The sequence below is a fragment of the Oikopleura dioica genome, chromosome PAR (assembly GCF_907165135.1).
Source record: "Oikopleura dioica chromosome PAR, OKI2018_I68_1.0, whole genome shotgun sequence".
NCBI lineage: Eukaryota > Metazoa > Chordata > Appendicularia > Copelata > Oikopleuridae > Oikopleura > Oikopleura dioica.
The window spans coordinates 7,931,614-7,952,152 of NC_137293.1; the positions used below are offsets into that span (position 1 = coordinate 7,931,614).

Genomic DNA, 20,539 nt, shown 5'->3' on the forward strand with positions numbered 1-20,539 from the left:
GATCAGATAAAAAAAAAATTATCGTTTAGACATGGACGAATAAAAAAGCAGAAAATGATGCTCCGACTAGCCTTGGTCGCAGTCTCTCTCGATCAGATAAAAAATTATCGTTTAGACATGGACGAATAAAAACGTAGAAAGAAAGCATTTTATTCGACATGTTTTTGGACATTCAAATTGGCAGTAATCGGTTATTTTTAAAAAGAAGGACTCGTTGCTTGAAACTCCTTGAGGCTCTTTTCCATTTGTTCCGCGCGGAATATCACTTCCGCTTCTTCATCCAACGCCGGTTTTCGCCATTTTCGCGGATCGATGTCCGCCAGTCCACCGAGAATCTCGCGCATAAAATAAGGAGGGAAGCGTTCGCTATTCTCGACGATGTGAGCGAATCCTCCGCCACCGCCAAATTCGACCGCAATATGACCTAAAATGAATTCAACTTTGGTTTCTTTCACTTTTCTCACCTAATTGATGGGGAACTTTTTTAAAATGGCTCATTTCCTTCATCGTGTTTATCACTGCCTTGTTGGTCGCCCACATCCCTTCTGCATCTTGAAACGCTTTCTGGAAGTACATTGGCGCCATTTCAGCCTCTTCCATGTCGATTGGAACGCATTCCGTGACAAAATGCGGGAAACCCTTCGTCTTCGTCGCTAGAAAGAGCAGTTAGCAAGGAACTAATCGACACTGGAACTCGTAAAAAGAAATCGAGCCACGTACATAAAATCATCGTAAATGATAAAAACTCACAATCACGAAACTCCCCTCGTCATTAAAAATGCTCAACAAGAGAAAATGAAAATTTCGATTAAACTCTTACTGGCTTGGTTATCCGTTTCAAGCGCTCAATGGTACCCTGTAAGTCCACATCGGTAATATTTTATTTCACAAAATAAGATACAAGCTGCTGCAGCTGACTATTGTCCCTGCCCTGATAATGGAGCGCGAATTCTTGGCTTGGAATCAAAGATGATTGAGCTTGGTAAAAAACCGTTTATATTTTCCCCTAAATTTTGGTAGAAACAAGGATAAAACAGATCGAGCGAAAGACTCCCCGCCGCGGTCGCCCTGGTCCTCCTGGTCCAGCTGGTCCACCAGGACAGACTGGAATAGCTGGACAAGATGGCCATCCTGGCAGTGATGGCGCCCGTGGCGAACGAGGAGTAAAAGGAGCCACGGGGCTACGAGGACTGCCTGGTAGAAGAGGTGAACGAGGATTCCCAGGTCTTCAAGGAATCCCAGGCGACACTGGTCCTCCAGGACCTCCTGGCTTGGAGGGCGAGCGAGGAGAACCCGGCGTGCCTGGCGACATGGGTCCAAGAGGTGACCCTGGACCACGAGGTAACACATTTTATCAAAGGTTGAGATAGGTAAAATTTGAAGGATTCAATGGAGATCATGGTAAGCCAGGCAAAACTGGCGCTCCTGGACCTGATGGCCCACCAGGTCCACCTGGCAATCCTGGACTACCTGGACTGAATTTGCAATCCCGTAGCGCGCCGACGCTCATTGTCAATGAATAAAACGTTTCCTGTCAATAAAATTAATACCTGTAGTGATAAAAACTGGCTCTGTGTCATTCTTTGCTTTGAAATAACCAGTAAGCATTCTTCGCAGGTTGAGGATCTCGCGCGCGACATCTTCATCGCATGACGGTAGATTTGGATAGTGTTCTTTTGTAACGATGATGCAGTGGCCTTCAGCCATCGGTTCAGAGCCTGTAACAGCTAAGTACACGTGTTGGCCAACCCAGCAAATTGAGTCGCGGAGTTTCTAAGAATTTGTCAACTTTTGTTTTCAACTGCGTTCACTCTTTACCTTATTTGAATAGCAAAAGCGACAGTTTTCGAGGCTTCTATGAATCATCCTGCTCTTTGCTCGTTCACGGTCCTCTTCTGCGTTAGGCTTCTCTTTTTTCCCTCTTGTCTTTGTACCGTCGAAGAGTTCTTCGAGGCCTCCTCCTTTGATGATATTCATTGATGCCGCCTTCATGAGCGCCATATCCGAAGCTAAAAAAGACCTTGAAGACACGGAAGACTATCATGAAACTTACCCATTCCTCCATCGTCATTCTTTTCATCGCGCAGAAGAGCAGAAATATCAGATTCGCCTTTCTGGTTACTTGGACGGATTCGACCACGGGCATCGTATTTTTGAACGACGATTGTGTTTTCATCAGGTAATTCGTCGATTTCTTTTTGAATTTTCGCAGCTTTTTCTTTGTTGCCTTTGAGATCGGCACGCATCAGCTTTCCAGTAAGTTTGTTTCGGATTTCTTTGATTTCCGCAGCCGCTAAATTTGAGGTAGACAATGCTCCAATAATAGTGACTTACATTTGCCCTCATGCTTTGATCTTTTCTTAGGCCTAGTTTCGGGCTCGACTTCTGCGTCTCTCTCTGCCCACATCGCTTCCATCTCGTCTTCATAGCTAATCTCCTGCTTCCTCTTCTCTGGTTTTCTTTGTTTCTCCCTCATTTCTTCCTCGGTCGGTGGCATTCCAGTGCCACCATCTTTGAAGTAAGGGTTCAACTCGAGTCTATGGGATCCCATTTTGTGCTTTTCTTCGAACTCTTCTCGCTCTTTTTCTTTTTGGGCAGCTCGATCTTCTTTTTTCGTAGATTTTTTTCTAAAACAATATTAGCAAGAAAGTTACATGCTTCCATCAGCTCCCCACGATGATCAAAATAGGGGATTACCTCCTACCCTATCGAGCCAAAGAAGTCCTCCTCGCTGCCCATCCATGAAGAGTTCGTTTTCGTTGACGCTCCGGCTTCAACCCATTGATCTTGCTCTGGCGAGGACGATCGACGATCTGATTTTGATTTTTTCTCTTTCTTCGATTTTTTCTCCTTTTTTGACTTTTTCTCTTTCTTTGCTTTCTTCTCTTTTTTATCTTTTAATTTCAGTGCTCCCGGACGCATGAAAGAACTCTCGGACGATTTCATGAAATCGCCCATAAAATCCGACATTTTTCTAAAATCAGTTCATGTTTATTTGAGTCTTTGGAACTTGTATATTTCACAGGTTTATTTGGAATAATAAATAACAAGAACAGAATCGCTTATTCTTCTTCCTCCTAAAAAATGAGTTTGAAGTAGATAGATTGGTCGTTTTTCAAACCTCAGCTGGAGCAGCAGAAGGTGTGTGAGGAGAAGGAAGACCCAACTCTTCGTTCAAGTAAAGAGCATCCATCTGGTGCTGGAACTTGGGTCTGATGACGGAGCCACGTCCGGGCAAGTGATGGTCTCCGTCGTAGAAGGAGTGGTAGAAGATGAACACGAGGAAGCCGAGAGAGACGGTTTGGAACATGGCGGTGAAGACGGGATCCTGGTAGGCGCCCCACTTGTAGCTCACGTTGTACATACCCAAGTCCATTCCGACGGATCTCTTCGACTATAAACGAGTGTAAAACTAGTGTTGAAGTCGCGGTAACTTACGGTCTTGGTCAGCGAAGTGCGGCCAGAAGCCCGGAGCGAGTTTCTAGCGACTTGTCGGAACATTCTGAAAGTTTTGTTTTTAGAGCGTTTTGAATCAAAGTTTATGATAAATCGACAAGTTTGAAGTTATTATCAATAGGTTTTGGAACCACGTGACAGTGCAGTTTATAAATGAAGCTACCAGCCGGCATTTTTGTTATTTCTTCCGCCTAGAATCAAGTTAGAAAGGATTTTATCAAGACATCTTACGAGGCGAGTATTTTTAGCTGGAATAAAAATTTCTTTCGTATATCGAACAGTTCCGTCACAGAGCGCGTAAATTCCCTTTTTATTGGTAAATTGATTCCAGCCCATTTCGAAGACGGGCTCTGTATTTGCTCCTAAACGCCAGTAAAAAGGACAATCAAGAGTTCACGAGCCGAACCTGGAAGACAACTCCAAGGTCCACCCTGGTTCTGTTCTTGGTTCCAAATCAATTGGCCCATTTTGACGGGCTCGCCCTCTTCGATCATCGCTCCGAAGGTTTTAGTCCCTTTTCGAGGATTCTTTTCTTTTAATATCAAACGACTTTTCGCCACAGCTTTTGCAGTTCTCTCCGAAGTAGTGAGTACCGACCGCGATTTACTCAAGAGCCGATTCATTTTTCTTAAACAGAAGATAACAGTTACAAGTAACGAATAAAGGTGAATATTATTGAAATGTCTGTGGAATGCCTATTTCTTGGCGCAGTTCATTTAGGTCCTGCTCCCAGCGTTCCTCGTAGAAAATTGATAAATAGTGCAATTTTGTATTATCTTTCATAAGTTTCGAGAGTCTGTTTTGATGCCTTTGCCATTTAGAAGAATTTAGACGGTAAAAAGGAGCCGCAGTAGCACCAATAAAAGGGACAGCAAAGCCAGTTTGTGAAAACTCAAAAGCTTTTACGGCCGATTCTCCTTCGAAATTTGTCGGAGCATCGAGGAGTAAGTGGAGAAAGTCGTGAATTTGTCGATATCGAAGCATGACATACGCTTGATCTTCGTCTTCTACGTATTTCACCGGCACTCGAGTGTCAGGAGAAATCTTCTGTCGCTCGAGCATAGCCTGGTACTCGTGTCCTAAAGTCTGAGAAGGAAGATTCTTTAGCGCATCGAAATCGACTGTTGAAGAATTGATGACTGGCTTTGATTCGAGAAGGCGGTTTCCTTCTTCTGTTGACAAAATGCGTGTTCTGACTTGATCAAGTTGAGAGGGAAGTGTTGTTGCTTCTGTGGCGTAGGCTACGCAGTCATATCTTATTGGGGTTAAAGGTCGATCGAGGATTGAAAACGTTTACCTGTAGGGATCACGAACCGCCGTAATTCCACAGCCAACTGCTAAAATTCCGCGTTGGACCAATGATAAGTTTCGTTTTTGAGCCGATAACATAATTCTAAAGTGGAAAAATAAGAATGTGTTTTGAATAATAATTTAAATTCATTGATTCGCGTAAGGAGCAGATTTGATAATTCTGTTCTTGAGAGACTTTGATCTCGGCTTGATTTGTACATTTGGAAAGTGGCTCTTGAATTCTAACTCGTGAAGCGGTGGTAGTTGATTCTCTCGGAATTCCTCGTGCCAGGCGAAGTAAAGGTCGTTGTATTGCTTTTCTAGCGCCTCGAACTAGGCGGAAAATGGATTATTTGAAAGGATTAATTCATGAAATGCACCTTTTTCCAGTATAAATCCGTGCCGGGCTCTATGCTTTCAATATTGATCGAATTTATGTCAGTCAAGAAATCTTCTGTCCAAAGCCAATCTGGATATTCAGAGTCTGGTTTCAACTTGGGCTCGTCAAAGAGCGTCTTTTTCTGCTCGTCGGTCCACTCGTACATCGTCAGGATATTTTCAGAGTGTATGTTGATTCCGCAACAGGTAGTTGTAAGCTTTACAAAATCCTAAACGACAATAAAAAAGTGAAATAATCAGTCTTTCTACCGTTTCTGGGTCTGGCACTTTAACTTCAACGGCTTTTCCTCCTCCGCCGCCGCCTCCCTTCTTTTTCTTTTTAGGTCCAAGAACGGGGCGTCCGAGGACGAGAGTCCTCCGCGGAAGGAGACTTATTCCACGGATAAGCATACTAAATAAGCATCGAAATCATTTTTAATTGTACGATAATTTTTTTTACTGTTTTTATTACAGGTTTTTTGGAATGGAAGAGAAAGAAGTGAAGATTTGTGATTCAATTTGAAGATTATTCGCAGCATTTTTGCATCCAACACAGTTTTCGATCCATTTTTCTCCATTTTCGTAAATTTCCTTTTTCCAAATCGGCACTTTTGCTTTCAAATCCTCCATGATCTCTGCAGTAGCGTGAAACGAAGCGACCCTGTGCTTCGATGAGACGGAGACGATGACTCCTGCTTCGTTTGGGGGAACAGAAGAGATACTATGGTGGATGGAGACGCGGGAGAGGCCGTATTTTGAAATGGCGTTTTGGGCGATTTTGGAAAGCTGCGCTAGAGCCATCGAGGGGTAGCAGGAGTAATCTAGGCGGAGAACTTCAGTTCCATCCTTTGCGTGGTTTCGCGTGGTTCCTTGGAATGTACAGAGAGCTCTAATAAAAGGAATGAAAAAATGTTCTCACTTGCCTAATTCAATTTGCTATCAAAATTATAAATTTCTTTATAAAGTGAATAAATTTCAAATGGAATAATGCTTCATGAAAATTCCCTGCTCTAGAATTATTATAGGCTTTCATCCCTTGGCCACAATCTGGCTGAACGGTAAATTGCTCAACTTCCCTTGCATCCAACTTTTCTCTCTTCAACTTTATCCAAACCCTTTCTTCTTTTATCTCTTCTTCCATCATTTAAAATCTTCAAAACTCGGAATTGGCCTTTCAAACTTTTCGAAAAAGTCGAAAAGGCGCCGTCAATTGGCCAAAATGGATGTTCCGCGGCGCTGGATTGGGCGACGCGCGCGCGATTTTCCTTTCTCTTTTCTTTTTTTTCTGAGATGATCTGAATCAGTAAGAAAGAAACATCTATAGGCAAAATCGTAGAAGGAGGATCACAGATCAGGGAAAAACGCGAGAGGGAAGGCAAAGATGTTGTCGACCGATGTCCTCAAGCGCAAGGTAAATATTATCTCGTAAACTATTATAAATTATAATAATTATTTTCGATATTTCTATTTCTTCAAAGGCCTGAGGAAAATATCGAGTTTTTGTAAAAAAATACTGTTTGATGGCGCTTGTTCTCGATTTCTGGCGCGAGGCGCGGCTAGTCGCAGATTTTATCTTTCCGCGGCTACTTTTTAATTAATTACTAACACGATTAGAGTTAACATTCGGCTTATAATTTTTATCAGCTCGCTGCTGTGACAAACACGCAGGCGTCAATCAACAACCTGTCAACTTGGATCATCGAGAACAAAGCCTCTGCTTCCCAAGTTGTCGAATTCTGGCTCACGCAACTTCAAAAATCGGACAATGATCACCGGCTTACCCTTCTCTACGTCGCGAATGATGTTATTCAAAACTGCAGAAAGCGGGGTAGCGAGTACAAAGGTAACCAAAAGTGGTTAAAAGCAGCACCTCAAGATTGTTTCTAGAGCTGTCAGAAAACTGGAAAGAAGTGATGCCCCGCGCGTTCGACTATTTTTCGCACGAAGCAATCCGTTCCGGTGTCGACAAAGTCCTCAGTGTTTGGGAATCAAGAACGATCATGGACGCGGAGCGGATCAAGCTACTCAAAGAGAAACTTGACAATCCGGCGAACAACCAAAATGGATCTGGTAAAAACGATCATTATGTTGAGCCCAACTTGAGTTTGCCTTTAGACAGTCCTGGTTCAGGAGAGCCAAGAGAGTTTCTGTACACAGATTTGGTCGAAGCGATAAGAGAGTATTCAAAGTAAGTTTTCGGGGTTGAAGTTGGTTTATTCATGCGTCTTTTTAGGTGTGAAAATGAGTTGAAATTGAAGAAAGAGCTGTTGGAATCGTCCGGAATTGAAGGAAGTGACCCAGATCAACTTCTAGAGAAGGTGAAAGAACGAGGACACGGACACAGAGCTCGGCAAGAGTTAGAACAATGGACACAGCTACTGCTTGAGTACGTCAGTTTGCAGGAAACAGCGATAGAGAGAAGAAGGACCTTGCTAACTGTGCTTGATCAGAGTTCTGGATTTTATGAGGTTTGGATGATTGGGGAATTAAAGTGGGGTAAGTTTCATTTCAGACACAATTTCGAGAAGTAACGACGGTGCTAAAGGCCTACAAAGACTACCAAGAGCGCATCATTGCTCAGAAACGACGCTGTCAAGAAATGATGAAGGCCAAGTTCCCAGAGAAAGCGACCAACCTGACGCCTGTACAATCACCCCAGGGATCCCCAGAGTTGACGATTCCGATCATGGTTCCTGTCAATCAAGCGGTCGAGATGAATATGTCGGATTCAGCAAGCAGGTAATCTCGACCTTTCTCTCCTCTTTTCTGACTTTGAAAATTCAGCTCCGAAGACGAAGCACTGCCAAATTCACTTGCTTCCTTTTTCGCCCCTCAAGAGACACCTTCCAGCTCCAACCTCTCCGCCGCCGGTACCTCTGGCGATCTGGACTCTCGCCTAGCAAATATTCTCAATCCCCAGCAGCAGAGTACGCCTCGCCCGCGTGCAAGAGCTTCTCGCTGGGATACAGGAGAAGCTTCTCATGGACGTGCTCCACCACTGCCGCCACCTCAAATGCTTAACCAGCCTCGTCTCAATACACCACCCAATGCTTATGGAAATCACGCCGGCAATGAAGGATTCAATGGAAGCGTTCCAGACTGGCAAGCTCCGAAGCCGCCTCAGAATCAATACGAAATGCCAGCCAGGTATTATGTTTCTCCTTTTATTTCTTTTACCAATGTTTCCAGCTGGGGAAGTCCTCAAAAACAATACGGTCAGAACGGACAGCAGAACATGAATAGCGGACCCCCTCGCGGCGGATTCAGCGGAGGCCCCCACAGAGGAGGCTATGCACCTCGAACACCTCAGGGACAACGCCCGCCACGACCACACTTCCATTCTGAAGGACCCTACGGAAGAGGCCGAGGAGGTCCACGAGGCGGCCGAGGTTTCTTCACTCCCAGGTACTCCCACTTTTATTTGTTTTCGGTGTCAACCTGCCGATTAAAAAGCATCACCGGGGCAACATTATCAAAGGCCACCTGGCTTTGGCGCCACGCATAGTAACCTTTTTGCTTCTAGAGGAGATAGAGGAATGAGACGATTTCGCTGAAGCCCAACGCCCTGACAGATGAAAAGACACAATAGAAAAAAGAAACACCGTTACAGATTACTGTATGTTGACACACAGTGCTCGAGAAGAAGCCCGCCTCTTCTATCTAGACAAAAATAATAATAAAAAAAAACTGACTAAAAAGCTTCATTTAGCTGCCTGACATTTATCGAGACTATTGAGACTTATTCGTGTTCTAAAAAAGTTAGAAAAAATCCTGTATTCTTCACACTCCTTCTTCTTTCTTCGTATTAATTTGTATAATTCACTGTAAGTGAATAGATTCCAGTTAAAATAAGCGTGTTCATAAGAGCTAAAATTAGAGGTTAAGAATGTTCATACTCTCGTTCGGGCTTTGCCTAGGCTTGGCCACGGCCGAAGTCATCAAAATGACAAATGCCAATCGAAACGTAGCCCTGGCGGAGGACAAGGTCTCCTTTGTCAATTTTTACGCTGACTGGTGCAGGTACTCTCTTTCTGTTTTGATTCTGGTAGTGGAGCATTGTAGGTTTTCCCGTCAATTGGCGCCGATTTTCGAAGCTGCCGAGAGAGAATTGGCTAGCGAGGAGCAACTTGTTTTTGCGAGAGTTGATTGTGATAAAGATGGCGACATTTGTAAAGAATTTATGGTCAACAAGGTTTGATTTTGTTTCCTTCTCCCTCTTCTATATTTTGCAATTTCAGTACCCGACAATCAAATTGTTTCGTCATGGAAAGCCACTGAAAAAAGAATACAGAGGTCAAAGGAGCGTCGCTGCAATCAAGGCTTTTTTGCTAGACCAGATTCGAGACCCAATTATCAAAGTCAAGGAGTTGAAAGAAATCGACGATCTTACTGCTCAAGAAAAGCGCATCAAATCGATGGTAAAATGAAATTTGATAAACTAGAAGCTAGTTTTTCTTTAGGTTGTCGGTTATTTTGAATCAGAAGACTCTGCCGAATACAAGAACTTCCAAATCTCTGCCGATGAGCTCGTAGAAAGCTGCATCTTTATCGCCGCCATTGGTGACATTGCCAAGCCTGAGATGAAAAATGGACCAAATGTGCTCTTCAAGAACAAGCTCGCTAACAGAGTTGATCGTCCCTTTTACGGACAAATTAGCAATCAAGAAGTTTTCAAGAAGGTATGATTGAACAAAAGACATTTATTGTACGACTTTGTGGTGACAGATAGCACATTTGAATTCTGGCGGTTTTTCTTTGCACAAGCAAGGGCAGCAAATGCACGGGATACTTTTTCGGGCTTTTTTCAGTATCAATGATACTGTATCATGAAAATGAATTAATTTGAAGATTATAAAGCCGTTCACAAATGAGCATGCATCGGACTCGTTTCCTCTCAACAGTAAGAAAAGGTCTGTTTCCCTTGCATCGTGGGCAGTAAAGCTCGTCTCTAGTCGGATAACCCTCCGCCTCTGGAATCACTTGGCCCGTATGGGGGTTTACTCTCGCTTTCTGGCGCGTTGGAACTAGAAACAACCTATTTTTTAGTTCAGTTCAATAAAACTTTTTCGAGCTCACATTTTCTGTTGCCGAGTACTAGTCTTCAAGTCTTGTTATAATGGTATTTTCATATGCTTTATTTTCCTGCGTCACCATAACTACGAAGTCAATATTGACAAATGCACAAGATGGGAGTCGATAGTGATAAATTATAAAATAAAATTCTAGTGGACCGATGAAAACTGTGTCCCCTTGGTGCGGGAAATCACTTTCAACAATGCGGAAGAAATCACTGAAGAAGGTCTTCCACTCATGATCATGTTCCACAAGAAAGGTAGGATATAGACTATATCATATAGTGCTTGTTTGTGAGTTTCCTAACATTTCCTAGAGGACACGAAGAGCCTCGAGAGCTTCCAACAAGCTGCCCAGCGATGGCTTTTCTCCCAGAAAGGAAAAATCAACGTTGTCACTGCTATTTGTGAACAGGTTCGTTTTCTCTCATGAAAAATAAAATCAAAAGATTAGTTCACGCATCCACTGTATCATTTGGGCAAAAGTGTCAACGACTGTCCAGTCATTGCTATTGACAGTTTCTCGCACATGTACGTCTTCAAGAAGAACTTTGAGGAAATCGTCCGTCTTCCACACTTGCTCACTTTTGCCAACGACTTACACTCTGGCAAGCTTCACCGTGAATTCCACCACGGCCCTGATCCAGGTATTTTCAACTACTTCACTTATAATCTATGCTGAAATCGAAACGCTAGAATCCGAGGAAAAGGCCCAAGAAGCTTTAGAAGAAGTGAAGAAGATCGAAGCTGAAGCCGAAAAAGTTCAAGATGAGATCGAAGAAGTCCAAGAAAAGCTTGAAGAAGTAGCAGAAAAGATCGACGAAGTCATGGACGAAAACGACGATGCTACAGATGAACTGGAGGGAGTAGATAACCCTCGACAAAAGGCGGCGAAAGATAAGATCGTTGCCGACGGTGCCGCCAAGGAAGAGGAGTTGCTCAAGCATGAAGACGCTCTCTATGACGGTAAGATCGATTGACAGCTCTTTATCGACTGTAACGGTCATTTTCAGAGCTCGAGAAGAAGGAAGACCAACTTGCCGAACTTGAAGAGAAGAAGCAGGAAAACCTCGAAAAGGCTCAAGAACATCTGGAAAAAGCGAAGTCTGGCGGAACTCCACCACCAGAGTCGCAATTCAAAAAGCTCCAACCCAGCGAAACAAAATACACTCTCAGAAAAGACGAACTGTAACACAAGAATTGCAAGAACTTGCAAGTTGCAATCCCCCTTTCAAAAACGCGTGGCAAACCTAAAAGTGTGTGTGTCCATTTGAAAAAGTAGATTCAAATGTAAAATAATTCTTTGCCATTTCATTATTAGTTTTTGTTCAGTGCAATAACAGTACATGCGCACTCGTCCATGTTGCTAAAAAGAGTTCCCCATCTGTCTTGTATATTTCTCTCACAACGTCCAGTTTCTCGACAGCAAGACCTAACATAATCAAAACATACATAACGAGATTCCCCCCACCAAGTTTTCATAGGTTCAAAAGATTCTTCCCGCGGCCTTACTGACATTATTTTTTTATACCTTTCTCTCTTTCTATTGTTTCTTCGCCTTTTTCTTGATTCTATTATATAATAATAAAATTATTAATATGACTGTACAACAAAAATTCAATATAATTGTGATTAAAGTCAGTCGCTGCTCCCCTCGCTCTCTGACTGTAATGATCATCATAAAAAACAGTACAAGTAGTCTTCAAATAAAACGATATGTGCAATCTTTACCGAAATAAAAAATGACCCGTGTTATTTTATAACCCCTTTGATTAAAAAAAAATTTCAGATTTCAAATGAGAGGGGCTCTAACTACCATCAGACACATTCGATTCCAATCGATGGGCCCCGTCGAAGCTATTATCAATCAAAAACTCAAGGAGTCCTTCAAGCCAAGCTTTTTATCTGTGATCAACGAAAGTCGGCTTCATGGGTTCAGAAAAGGCAAAGAATCGCACTTCAATCTTACAGTTGTCAGCGATGCATTCGATGGACAGAGACCAGTAAATCGACAACGATCCGTGAATAAACTTTTGAAAGAAGAATTCAAAGAAGGCGGACTTCATGCTCTTTCAATGTCGCTAAGAACTGAACGAGAACATGAAGAGCTTGAAGGATCAACTCATAAGACTCCCCCTTGCTCTGGAAAAAGCTAACTTTATCTGATTCAAATAATTTATTCAACTGTAAAATAAATCCTCGATACAATATGCCAAATCTTGAAATCAAAGAAGAGTAAATTTTGATATTTCTTTTGTAATGTTTTTTGAAGAACTCTATAAATAGCCCGGGGCTTGAATTCCGGCGACTGCTAGTAATGAATAAAATTTTGATGGGAAATTGGCCGCGGGTCAATGAATTCAGCTTCTCTGCGCTAAAATGCGCGCGTCAATGCGCACTATTATTTTCAAAAGAAAAACCTGGAGTGAGCGCCAGGCTCGAGTGTCTTTATTAATAAGTCCCTGTTTCTAACATTTTAACCCTTGCAGCGAAGAGATTGTTTATTCATACCGCGTACCAGGGGCCGTGTCTGGAATTTGCCATTTTAAGAGCTATTATTCACTTGTCCTCGCGTCGTGAATCACCTTTAATTTTCGCGAAATCGTACTGCCGATTTTTTATGTGAAAAATTAAAAAAAAAGAGAAATCATCCCTACGCGAAAACCACTTATAAGGACAAGTGTGACTTTTTGGGTGGTTGAAATTTATAGCGCTAATCAAAGATTACTCTTCGCGATTTCACGATGTCCTTTGTCCATTATTGTTCACTTTTTATGATCTTCTTATTCGGCGCATAAGAGAATTCGAAATAACTATTGTTCTCATTTAGAAATCCGAGCAATGCGCGAGAGAAGATGACAGCCGTTTTTACATTCTTGGGCATACTACTGGGCTTATTTTCTTCTATAAAATGTTCAGGCAAAGGTCTACTTCATTTGAAACTAATAAAAAAGAGACGTTAATGATGTGACCCGTCTAAAGAACGCAAACTACCTCAAAACAACGATTACAGCACTCTCTATCTTTCCAAATCCTCCCGCAGTGACTCGGACATCCTCTACATTGGCGGCTCAAATTTACTCAGACTCCAATATGACTCGAGCTCGGCCACGTTTTCCGGAGAGATCGACCGAAGCATTCCCGACGATTCATTGCAGGATAACTTTAAAGATTGCTCCTTCAAAGGCGGTGTTCAGCCAAAAGCGCGAGTGACAAATATTCTTGAAGTCGATGAAAACGTACTTTTTGCACGAGCTACACTGAATTCTGCTATCTCATCCCCGAAGATGATTTTCAAGGAAAAACAATATGGCGACAGCACACTGGCATGCCACCAGACAGCGGAAAGAGACAAGTGCGCGTGCAGGAGCTTGTTGATGACTCTGGAACCAATCATAAAGTCCTCTACGTGGCCAGAGAGAGTGAGAAGTTCTCCGAGTTCTCTGAAAACAGCGAGGGGATGAAATGCAAGAGTGATAGAATCCTGACGACGATGGAGATCGATCCTCAGTTGCTCTATCCAAGACAAACATCTCATTCCCTGCGCGCAATCTTAAAAGACGACCAAATGCAAAACGATCAAGCTTTCGACAGTTTGGAAGTCATTACCAACTCCAAAAATTTAAACACACGGAACAAAGCTGACTTTATCGATACCTTTACTTTCGTCGATCCAAAGACGAAAATGAGTTGGTTTTACTACGTATCGAAGATCGAAACGACTACAGGAGCATCAATGGATTCATACGCGACATCTTTCAAGCCGACTTATGTCGTTGGTCGAACCTGCTCCGCTGATGTTCACTTACAGTACGTCTCGGAGATCCCTATTCAATGTGGCAGTTTCGACGATATTCTAGTGGCCAGTTTTGACGATAAGCTCGGACTCCTCGTTCTTAATCACAGGGGCGAGCTGTGCTCTTGGTCTGTGGAGTCCCTCGAGCACACTTTCAACAAAATGTCAAAATCCTGCTGGTATCTTTTCAGCTGCGAAGACGACTTCGATAATTTTGACCAGTGTCCGACCGAGACAAAGCCACAAAGTATCCAAACACGTTCTGAGGCACCCATTGGAGAGCTTTTCGTCGAGCACATCCAGCATTATAAATCCCTAGGAAAAGAGCTGCAAGATCGCTGCAGTAAAAATAGCAACGCCTTTACGGAGGATATTCGGCGGACTACCAAAGAAACTATCAAAGATCTCAACAACTGCCCGGAATACCACGAGATGTATAAAGACGATAACAAAATGACCAACTTTTGTCCGTTCCTTTACCGCGATTATCCTACGGTAAAGAAGGCTGATATGCCTCAGATTAGTAAAGTTCCCTACATTTGTGTCCCATTCAAACCCTTCTCGGCAGGGAACTCATTCTTGAAGAAATCAAAGGCAATGAAAGCTACGCCTGCATATGATCTGAGCAATATCTTCAGGAAAAACTTTGATGAGATCGACGATGAAGATTTTAAAGCAATTTTCAGACGGATAGAAGATAAACTCTCTATATTCATTCTTAACAAGAACGTTAAAGACGTCCTTCTGTGGTCTTTCGATGATGAATCCTTCACCTCTAACTCGCAAACTAAAGAAAAATCACCTGCAACGCTGGTAAGTCCCGGCTCTGGATCCATTCGCGATTTTGCGATCAAAGATAACAATCTGTTCGCACTTACCGATAACGACGTTACTGTGAGGAAGATCCACAATTGCGAGCAACACAAAACATGTGGCGCTTGTCTGAATAGCGAGTTCCCGTCATGTGGTTGGTGTGCCAAACGATCGCAGGGTCAGTGCACAGACAGAGCCACATGTGATGAGATCGATCGCCAAAACTGGATCCCTCAGACTGGAACTTGTCCAGCTTTGGAACCCAGTAACAAAAAGTATTTTTCTGCGAATGAAAAGACAGTGGAGCTCAAGCTCTCTGTTTCTCATGATTTCACCAATCTTCACCTTTGGAAATGCGGCTTCGATTCTCGCGAAACCAATCTTACCTTTATCGATCGTGATAGCGGTAGAATAACATGTGATCTGCCGAAGAAAAAGAGTGACTTTCTCGGCCCAGCTGACGAAGAAGGCGTCATCAAAGTGGATGCCGTCAAAGTTTTATTCAATCGAGTACTCGTTGCCGATACCAGTGTCAGCTTCTACGATTGTACCGAAGTTGATAAGAGAAAAAAATGTACATCCTGTTTGAGCCACAGTAACTGGCACTGCTACTGGAATCGTCTGTCGTCAGAATGCAGCGATAATGCGCCGCCTAAGGAAGCGATGATCGAGTTAGCCGATCTTTGTCCGTCCATTTCCGCGGCAGAAACGATAGAGAAGGTTTACGCGCGCGAACGAAAGGATATTGCGTTCCAAGTGCACAACGATGACGGAAACGAAATCGGAGAGTGCCACCTATATACAGAAAATTCGAAGACGTACACGACAGCCGAAGCTACTCGAGGAAGCAACAACCAGATCATTTGCAAAGACATAAACATGACAGTGACAAATGAAGTCGAGGAAGATGTCTTCATCGAGTATGCGACTAAAAACTACCTTTTTGATTCCCTCGGTGAGAAATTCTTCATCATCAAAGATTGCGGTTACAAAAATCCAACTTGTACGCAGTGCCGAGTTAGAGATGGATGCTCCTTTGTCAATGGAAGATGCGTCAGAGAAACTCCAGGGGTTGAACAATCAGTTTGTGCGGCACCTAAGGTCATTAGCATTTCTCCCACTTCTGGGCTAATTTCTGATGATCGCTCTGTAGCCAAGACACCGTTCGAGATCGTTGGAGAGCAGTTGTTCGTTGACGCTAACGATGTAGAAGTGAAAATTGGGAATTATCGCTGTGATGTTATCAAAGAAGAGACATTCTCTGAGAAGGATTTCGATGGAAAACGACTATCGCAGATAAAGTGTTATGTTTCCACTCCAATAAGCATCGCAAATGATTACGAGATCACCATCAAGAGGAATGACGGCTCGACAAACGATTTCACCAAGGCAGAGCAAAAGATTAACATCAGCGATCCATCGGTTACGAAAATATCACCTGAGTTCGGAATCGAAGCTGGTTACACTTGGATAACAATTCACGGGAATTTCCTCAATGCGGGTTCGTCACGCAAAGTCACGATCGGCAATCAAGAATGTACGGAGCTTGATATCAGTGAAAATGAAATCAGCTGTTTCACTCCTGCAATGAATGACGGGAGGAAAAGCCAGGATGTTCGGCTGGACATTGATGGGAGAATATTTTATATTTCTACTCCATTCAACTACATCGAGAACCCAGAATTGTGGGAAAAGAATGACGGATTCGTGCACATGTGCGATGATCCGCGTTCATGCAAGCCTCTGACTGATCTTATTCCTACATATTTATCTGGTGGCGGACGGATTTGGTTTACTCTAGGTGGTCGCGACCTATCTCGTATTTTTGAGTCGCCTTCTTCCCTTCCCATTATATTTGCTGAAGAAAATAGAGACGATGAAGACATGACGAGTCAATGCGAAATTGGGAAGCTCCCGGCACCAGCTCCTCTCTCAATCACCCACGAAGAAAATGACGGACCACGGGCTGCTAAGCCAACTCCAGAGACGTATGATTTCTTCTGTGAGCTTCCACGGACGCAAGAAACGCGACGAAGAAGGCGCTCACTAGAGCTACAGACATTAACCATACAATTTGATGGATGGTCTCATAAGTTGTCTGACAAGCTTGACGTCTATGATAAACCTGAGTTTGTCCTGACGAAGGATGAGCGGGAATTCGCTAAGCGATCATTCGAAACAGTATCCATTTGTTTCGACTCAACTGAAGCGGAAGCTATGTTCAGAGAACACTCCTGGCTCTCCACCAAGATTTCTATCCCCGAGGAAAATATCGATGATCTCGTGCTGAACACTGTGAGCCAATCGAACGAAACATGTGCCATTATCGAGTTCAAACTGCCTGACAACATCGAAGAGGAGACTTTCAATCAACGTCTGTTGACTCTAAGGGCCCGTTTTGGAACTGTGGAAGCAAATTTTGCTACTCTAAGTGTCTCTCCGAAGCTCTCCGTGGCAACAATGTCCATCTCCATTATCAGCATCTTCGTTTTTATCCTTATCATCGCAGTCATTGTTTATCCGCTTTACAACAAGTATAGAGCGACGCAGAAGAAGCACATGAGTCTTGAGAAAAAGCTCCACGCAGTTGAAGAAAAGGTCTCCGCTGTCGCCAAGAGGGCTTATTTTGAGCTATCCATGGAGCTGCCGGAAATCGTTGAGGATAACGCTCAAATGCCTGTGCAAGACTACTCGCGCTACATCAACAACGTTCTTTTCCCGAATCCAGGCGATGAAACTCCTCCTCGTCAATATCCCGAAGCTAGTCTTCTTCAATTGAAAAAGCTCCTGGACAATCCAACTTTTACTCAAAAAGCACTACGGGCTATCGAAACCCAACCGAAGTGCACATCGCGTGATAAGGCGAAGATCGCAGCTTACATCATGTCTATCTTTGCTGATAATCCTCAGTTCATCACGAAGCTCACTTTCGATTTGGTCGACACCTACTTGAAGGACTCAGTCGGAAGAACACCGAAGCTTGCCTTTAGATTCTCAAACGCAGTTGTTGAACGATTGCTTGGGCATTGGATGCATCTGACGCTGTATGACTTTTTGAATAGTGATACAGGGCGATCGCTCTGGGTATTGCTTCGAGCTATCAAACAGCAAGGATGGAAGGGACCAGTTGATGCGGTGAAGGGACATGCGCAATTCACGCTAACAGAGAACCGGTAGGTCGAATCAAATTTTATAACCCTTCACTGAGTGTTCATAAGGTTGCTCAAGGAAGATATCGAATTTACACCGATGAAACTCTCTGTCATTCCTCCTGAAGTCCGTGAAGATACCAGCGAGCCCTCCTATGTCTTCGTCCAGATTCTTGACTGCGATACAATCACTCAAGTGAAGGAGAAATGTATGGACGCCGTTTATAGTAACATTCCTTACTCAAAATGGCCGAGGTAGCGTTTTCTCTATTTATCAAGCAATTATATTTTAATTTTAGATCCGAGGATATTGCGTTGGAGTTCCGAATTAAGCGCGTCAAAGTTCCTCTTGTTGAGGGTCAGTCGCAGCCTGATGCAAGTAATAGGCATCGATACATGACCGTGAAGGATTATAACATCAAGGAAAATAATGTGATTGCAATGGTGAGGAAACTAGTCCACGAGGTAAGAGTAGATTTTAAATCGTATTTTACAATTCTTAGTCTACGTCATCCGATATGCTTCCTCACGAAACAGATACGCAAGAAACTGATCCTCTTAGAGGAGCTGCTGATCTTGGTGATACTTACCATCTCGTCAAGCCTGGCGATGAAGACCTAGAGTCGCGGAACCGTCAATCAATGGTGGATCCCGAAGTCAACAACCTTGTCAGCGGTATACTTATCCCAAATCCTACTTGTCCTTTACAGCTGTCATTTTCAGATTTGTACCTCCAACGGCTCATCACTTCAAAACACATTTTACAGCCCTACGTTGACATGTTCTTCAACTACATTCTGATCGACGAGGCGAACACTTCTGTTCCGCCGCCGATCAAGTATCTCTTCGACTTCTTGGACAAGTCTGCGAGGAACACTGTCCGCCATGGAACTATTACGTCACAGGTTAATCAATGGGAGATACACTAGGAAGTTACCGCATCATTTAGTCGAGCGATATTGAAGATGCGCTGCCTTATTGGAAGACAAACTGCCTCATTCTTCGCTTCTGGGCAAATATCATGAGCAACCCGACGTTTTTCCTTGACGTACCAGTTCCAGACTTAGGTAGGCAGAATTTTAGCGTTACGAATTTCTACCCTTTGTTTCAGTGAGTCCCTCCGTGACTGTAGTCCTCTCGACATTGATGGAATGCGGACAAGATCAAGGCCCGCAAGTTAACGACCAGGATCCTGTAAATAGAATGCTCTTTCAAAAGACGATCAACCAGTACCGCGACAAAGTGCGCAAATTCTACCGAAAGGTGCAAGACCTACCGCCAGTCTCACAGCCCGAAGTCGTCAACTACATCGAGGTATGACACGTTCTCGTTTGCTCCAAAATAATCCTTTATTTTTAGACCGAACTGTACAGTAATTACAAAGCGCCCAAAACGGACAAAAACGCCTCGCTAGCTTGCCTATTAAATTATATTGCCAAATTTGAAAGCCAGGTAAATAGATTCTTGTTGCCCCGTAGGCTCACTGTTATTATAGATCGCCAGTAAATTGGAAGACGACCTGGGCGACACTCCAGAAGTGCAGAAACTAATCGACCAGATGAGCAGAATCTGCCGCGACTAGGTCTCAAACTGAAACACAACTCGAAAACACTCCAACCTCGAATTCTACGAAACAATTTCTGTATTTCAGCATTTATTTAAAACTTCTTTATTTATTATCAAGCTTCTCAAAATTGTGCATACGATGTTTAATTATTGTAAATTTCCTCTTCTGTAAATAACGACAACAACGACTTCTGAACGATATGAAAATTGCCTTGCTTACGTTTATTGCCTCTATCTCCATTTTAAGTTGAATTCTCCAAGTGCCCTAGAAATCTACATGTCTTATCAAAGTTCACAAAGCTTCTTATAATTTTACTACTCTAAGACGACCTACTATACAATCCTGAAAATTATGAAAAAAAATCCTTCAAAGTTGACCCCTCATCTACTTCTATAAAAAATCAACAATTTCAAGAAAAAAAATAAACCAAAAAAGCTAAAAGTAAAGAAAGTAATCCATGTTCTGAACAAAGTATATTCTTTCTTTCTTTGTGTTTTATGTACAGTTTCAAGCAGGTGTTCCATCGTTTCAGGAGGTCTTCAAAGAGGGAAAGCTCTTTTTATCGGCAATTTTCTTTGATGGTAGGAAAAGGGAAAAAATTAAAAATCGATTTACAGTTCCATAAAATATTTGATCGTGTCAAGAAAGGAAAGAATTTTTGCAAGGGCAAGCATAGATGACTTTGTCATAGATTAATAATACCTCTAAGAATGCAAAATTACCTTTTGTAGCTCGTAAAGTGATTTTTATTGCGTAGTTACGACCGACAACCTTTTACTTTTGTGATAACGCTGCTCCTTTCGATCCTTTTACGAGTGAAATGTAGTTTATGAAGGACGACGAGTTCAGAATTCTCCAGCAAGGATTTCATTTCAATGATTACAGGGTCTTACATTAGCCTTAGCGGCTCACGTGCTTGCTTGTCTTACGATTTGTTCCTTACTACACCTGCCATGGTAATTACTAGTCCGCATACTTGTTCGTAGTCGTAGTAACTTTGACGCTAGTAGTGATTTCG

The 20,539-nt window shown here is 42.9% G+C and overlaps 11 protein-coding genes across 11 annotated transcripts; 5 read left to right on the forward strand and 6 right to left on the reverse strand.

Moving 5' to 3' along the window:
* Positions 1-134: 134 nt before the first annotated feature.
* LOC145702000 (CWF19-like protein 2 homolog) lies at positions 135-2,980 on the reverse strand. Its single transcript, XM_081779213.1, has 7 exons — positions 2,705-2,980; positions 2,335-2,627; positions 2,054-2,293; positions 1,819-2,009; positions 1,551-1,773; positions 465-653; positions 135-424 (listed from the first exon to the last, which is right to left on the reverse strand). The coding sequence occupies exons 1-7, from the start codon at positions 2,968-2,970 to the stop codon at positions 198-200; spliced, it is 1,629 nt and encodes a 542-aa protein (XP_081635339.1). The 5' UTR covers positions 2,971-2,980; the 3' UTR covers positions 135-197.
* Positions 649-1,565, forward strand: LOC145702001 (uncharacterized). Its single transcript, XM_081779214.1, has 4 exons — positions 649-858; positions 898-982; positions 1,021-1,341; positions 1,384-1,565. The coding sequence occupies exons 1-4, from the start codon at positions 736-738 to the stop codon at positions 1,521-1,523; spliced, it is 669 nt and encodes a 222-aa protein (XP_081635340.1). The 5' UTR covers positions 649-735; the 3' UTR covers positions 1,524-1,565.
* Positions 2,981-2,990: 10 nt separating the features above from the next.
* LOC145702002 (uncharacterized) lies at positions 2,991-3,512 on the reverse strand. The gene is made up of 3 exons (XM_081779215.1): positions 3,439-3,512; positions 3,122-3,394; positions 2,991-3,077 (listed from the first exon to the last, which is right to left on the reverse strand). The coding sequence occupies exons 1-3, from the start codon at positions 3,499-3,501 to the stop codon at positions 3,063-3,065; spliced, it is 351 nt and encodes a 116-aa protein (XP_081635341.1). The 5' UTR covers positions 3,502-3,512; the 3' UTR covers positions 2,991-3,062.
* Positions 3,513-3,526: 14 nt separating this feature from the next.
* On the reverse strand, positions 3,527-4,106 carry LOC145702005 (large ribosomal subunit protein bL27m-like). Its single transcript, XM_081779218.1, has 3 exons — positions 3,863-4,106; positions 3,688-3,818; positions 3,527-3,647 (listed from the first exon to the last, which is right to left on the reverse strand). Exons 1-3 carry the CDS (start codon positions 4,077-4,079, stop codon positions 3,540-3,542), a joined length of 456 nt encoding a protein of 151 aa, XP_081635344.1. The 5' UTR covers positions 4,080-4,106; the 3' UTR covers positions 3,527-3,539.
* A 3-nt stretch (positions 4,107-4,109) lies between these two features.
* Positions 4,110-4,879, reverse strand: LOC145702003 (ubiquinone biosynthesis protein COQ4 homolog, mitochondrial-like). Its single transcript, XM_081779216.1, has 2 exons — positions 4,754-4,879; positions 4,110-4,711 (listed from the first exon to the last, which is right to left on the reverse strand). Exons 1-2 carry the CDS (start codon positions 4,843-4,845, stop codon positions 4,129-4,131), a joined length of 675 nt encoding a protein of 224 aa, XP_081635342.1. The 5' UTR covers positions 4,846-4,879; the 3' UTR covers positions 4,110-4,128.
* LOC145702004 (uncharacterized) lies at positions 4,880-5,549 on the reverse strand. Its single transcript, XM_081779217.1, has 3 exons — positions 5,395-5,549; positions 5,127-5,354; positions 4,880-5,079 (listed from the first exon to the last, which is right to left on the reverse strand). Exons 1-3 carry the CDS (start codon positions 5,533-5,535, stop codon positions 4,894-4,896), a joined length of 555 nt encoding a protein of 184 aa, XP_081635343.1. The 5' UTR covers positions 5,536-5,549; the 3' UTR covers positions 4,880-4,893.
* A 43-nt stretch (positions 5,550-5,592) lies between these two features.
* Positions 5,593-6,355, reverse strand: LOC145701611 (molybdopterin synthase catalytic subunit-like). Its single transcript, XM_081778823.1, has 3 exons — positions 6,134-6,355; positions 6,044-6,060; positions 5,593-6,013 (listed from the first exon to the last, which is right to left on the reverse strand). The coding sequence occupies exons 1-3, from the start codon at positions 6,266-6,268 to the stop codon at positions 5,593-5,595; spliced, it is 573 nt and encodes a 190-aa protein (XP_081634949.1). The 5' UTR covers positions 6,269-6,355.
* A 4-nt stretch (positions 6,356-6,359) lies between these two features.
* On the forward strand, positions 6,360-8,976 carry LOC145702275 (regulation of nuclear pre-mRNA domain-containing protein 2-like). The gene is made up of 9 exons (XM_081779492.1): positions 6,360-6,535; positions 6,769-6,967; positions 7,012-7,194; positions 7,240-7,312; positions 7,358-7,592; positions 7,637-7,863; positions 7,909-8,271; positions 8,314-8,529; positions 8,648-8,976. The coding sequence occupies exons 1-9, from the start codon at positions 6,506-6,508 to the stop codon at positions 8,676-8,678; spliced, it is 1,557 nt and encodes a 518-aa protein (XP_081635618.1). The 5' UTR covers positions 6,360-6,505; the 3' UTR covers positions 8,679-8,976.
* A 29-nt stretch (positions 8,977-9,005) lies between these two features.
* On the forward strand, positions 9,006-11,959 carry LOC145702835 (endoplasmic reticulum resident protein 44-like). Its single transcript, XM_081780119.1, has 9 exons — positions 9,006-9,144; positions 9,187-9,316; positions 9,363-9,542; positions 9,585-9,803; positions 10,351-10,456; positions 10,514-10,611; positions 10,651-10,843; positions 10,893-11,162; positions 11,210-11,959. The coding sequence occupies exons 1-9, from the start codon at positions 9,011-9,013 to the stop codon at positions 11,386-11,388; spliced, it is 1,509 nt and encodes a 502-aa protein (XP_081636245.1). The 5' UTR covers positions 9,006-9,010; the 3' UTR covers positions 11,389-11,959.
* Positions 11,960-11,992: 33 nt separating this feature from the next.
* LOC145701612 (DNA-binding transcriptional regulator BolA-like) lies at positions 11,993-12,352 on the forward strand. The gene has a single exon (XM_081778824.1). The coding sequence runs from the start codon at positions 11,993-11,995 to the stop codon at positions 12,350-12,352; it is 360 nt and encodes a 119-aa protein (XP_081634950.1).
* A 672-nt stretch (positions 12,353-13,024) lies between these two features.
* On the forward strand, positions 13,025-19,945 carry LOC145705319 (plexin-A2-like). Its single transcript, XM_081782777.1, has 10 exons — positions 13,025-13,115; positions 13,179-17,978; positions 18,024-18,209; positions 18,254-18,419; positions 18,458-18,629; positions 18,678-18,859; positions 18,904-19,021; positions 19,066-19,268; positions 19,314-19,406; positions 19,450-19,945. Exons 2-10 carry the CDS (start codon positions 13,525-13,527, stop codon positions 19,534-19,536), a joined length of 5,661 nt encoding a protein of 1,886 aa, XP_081638903.1. The 5' UTR covers positions 13,025-13,115; positions 13,179-13,524; the 3' UTR covers positions 19,537-19,945.
* The last annotated feature ends 594 nt before the right edge of the window (positions 19,946-20,539 follow it).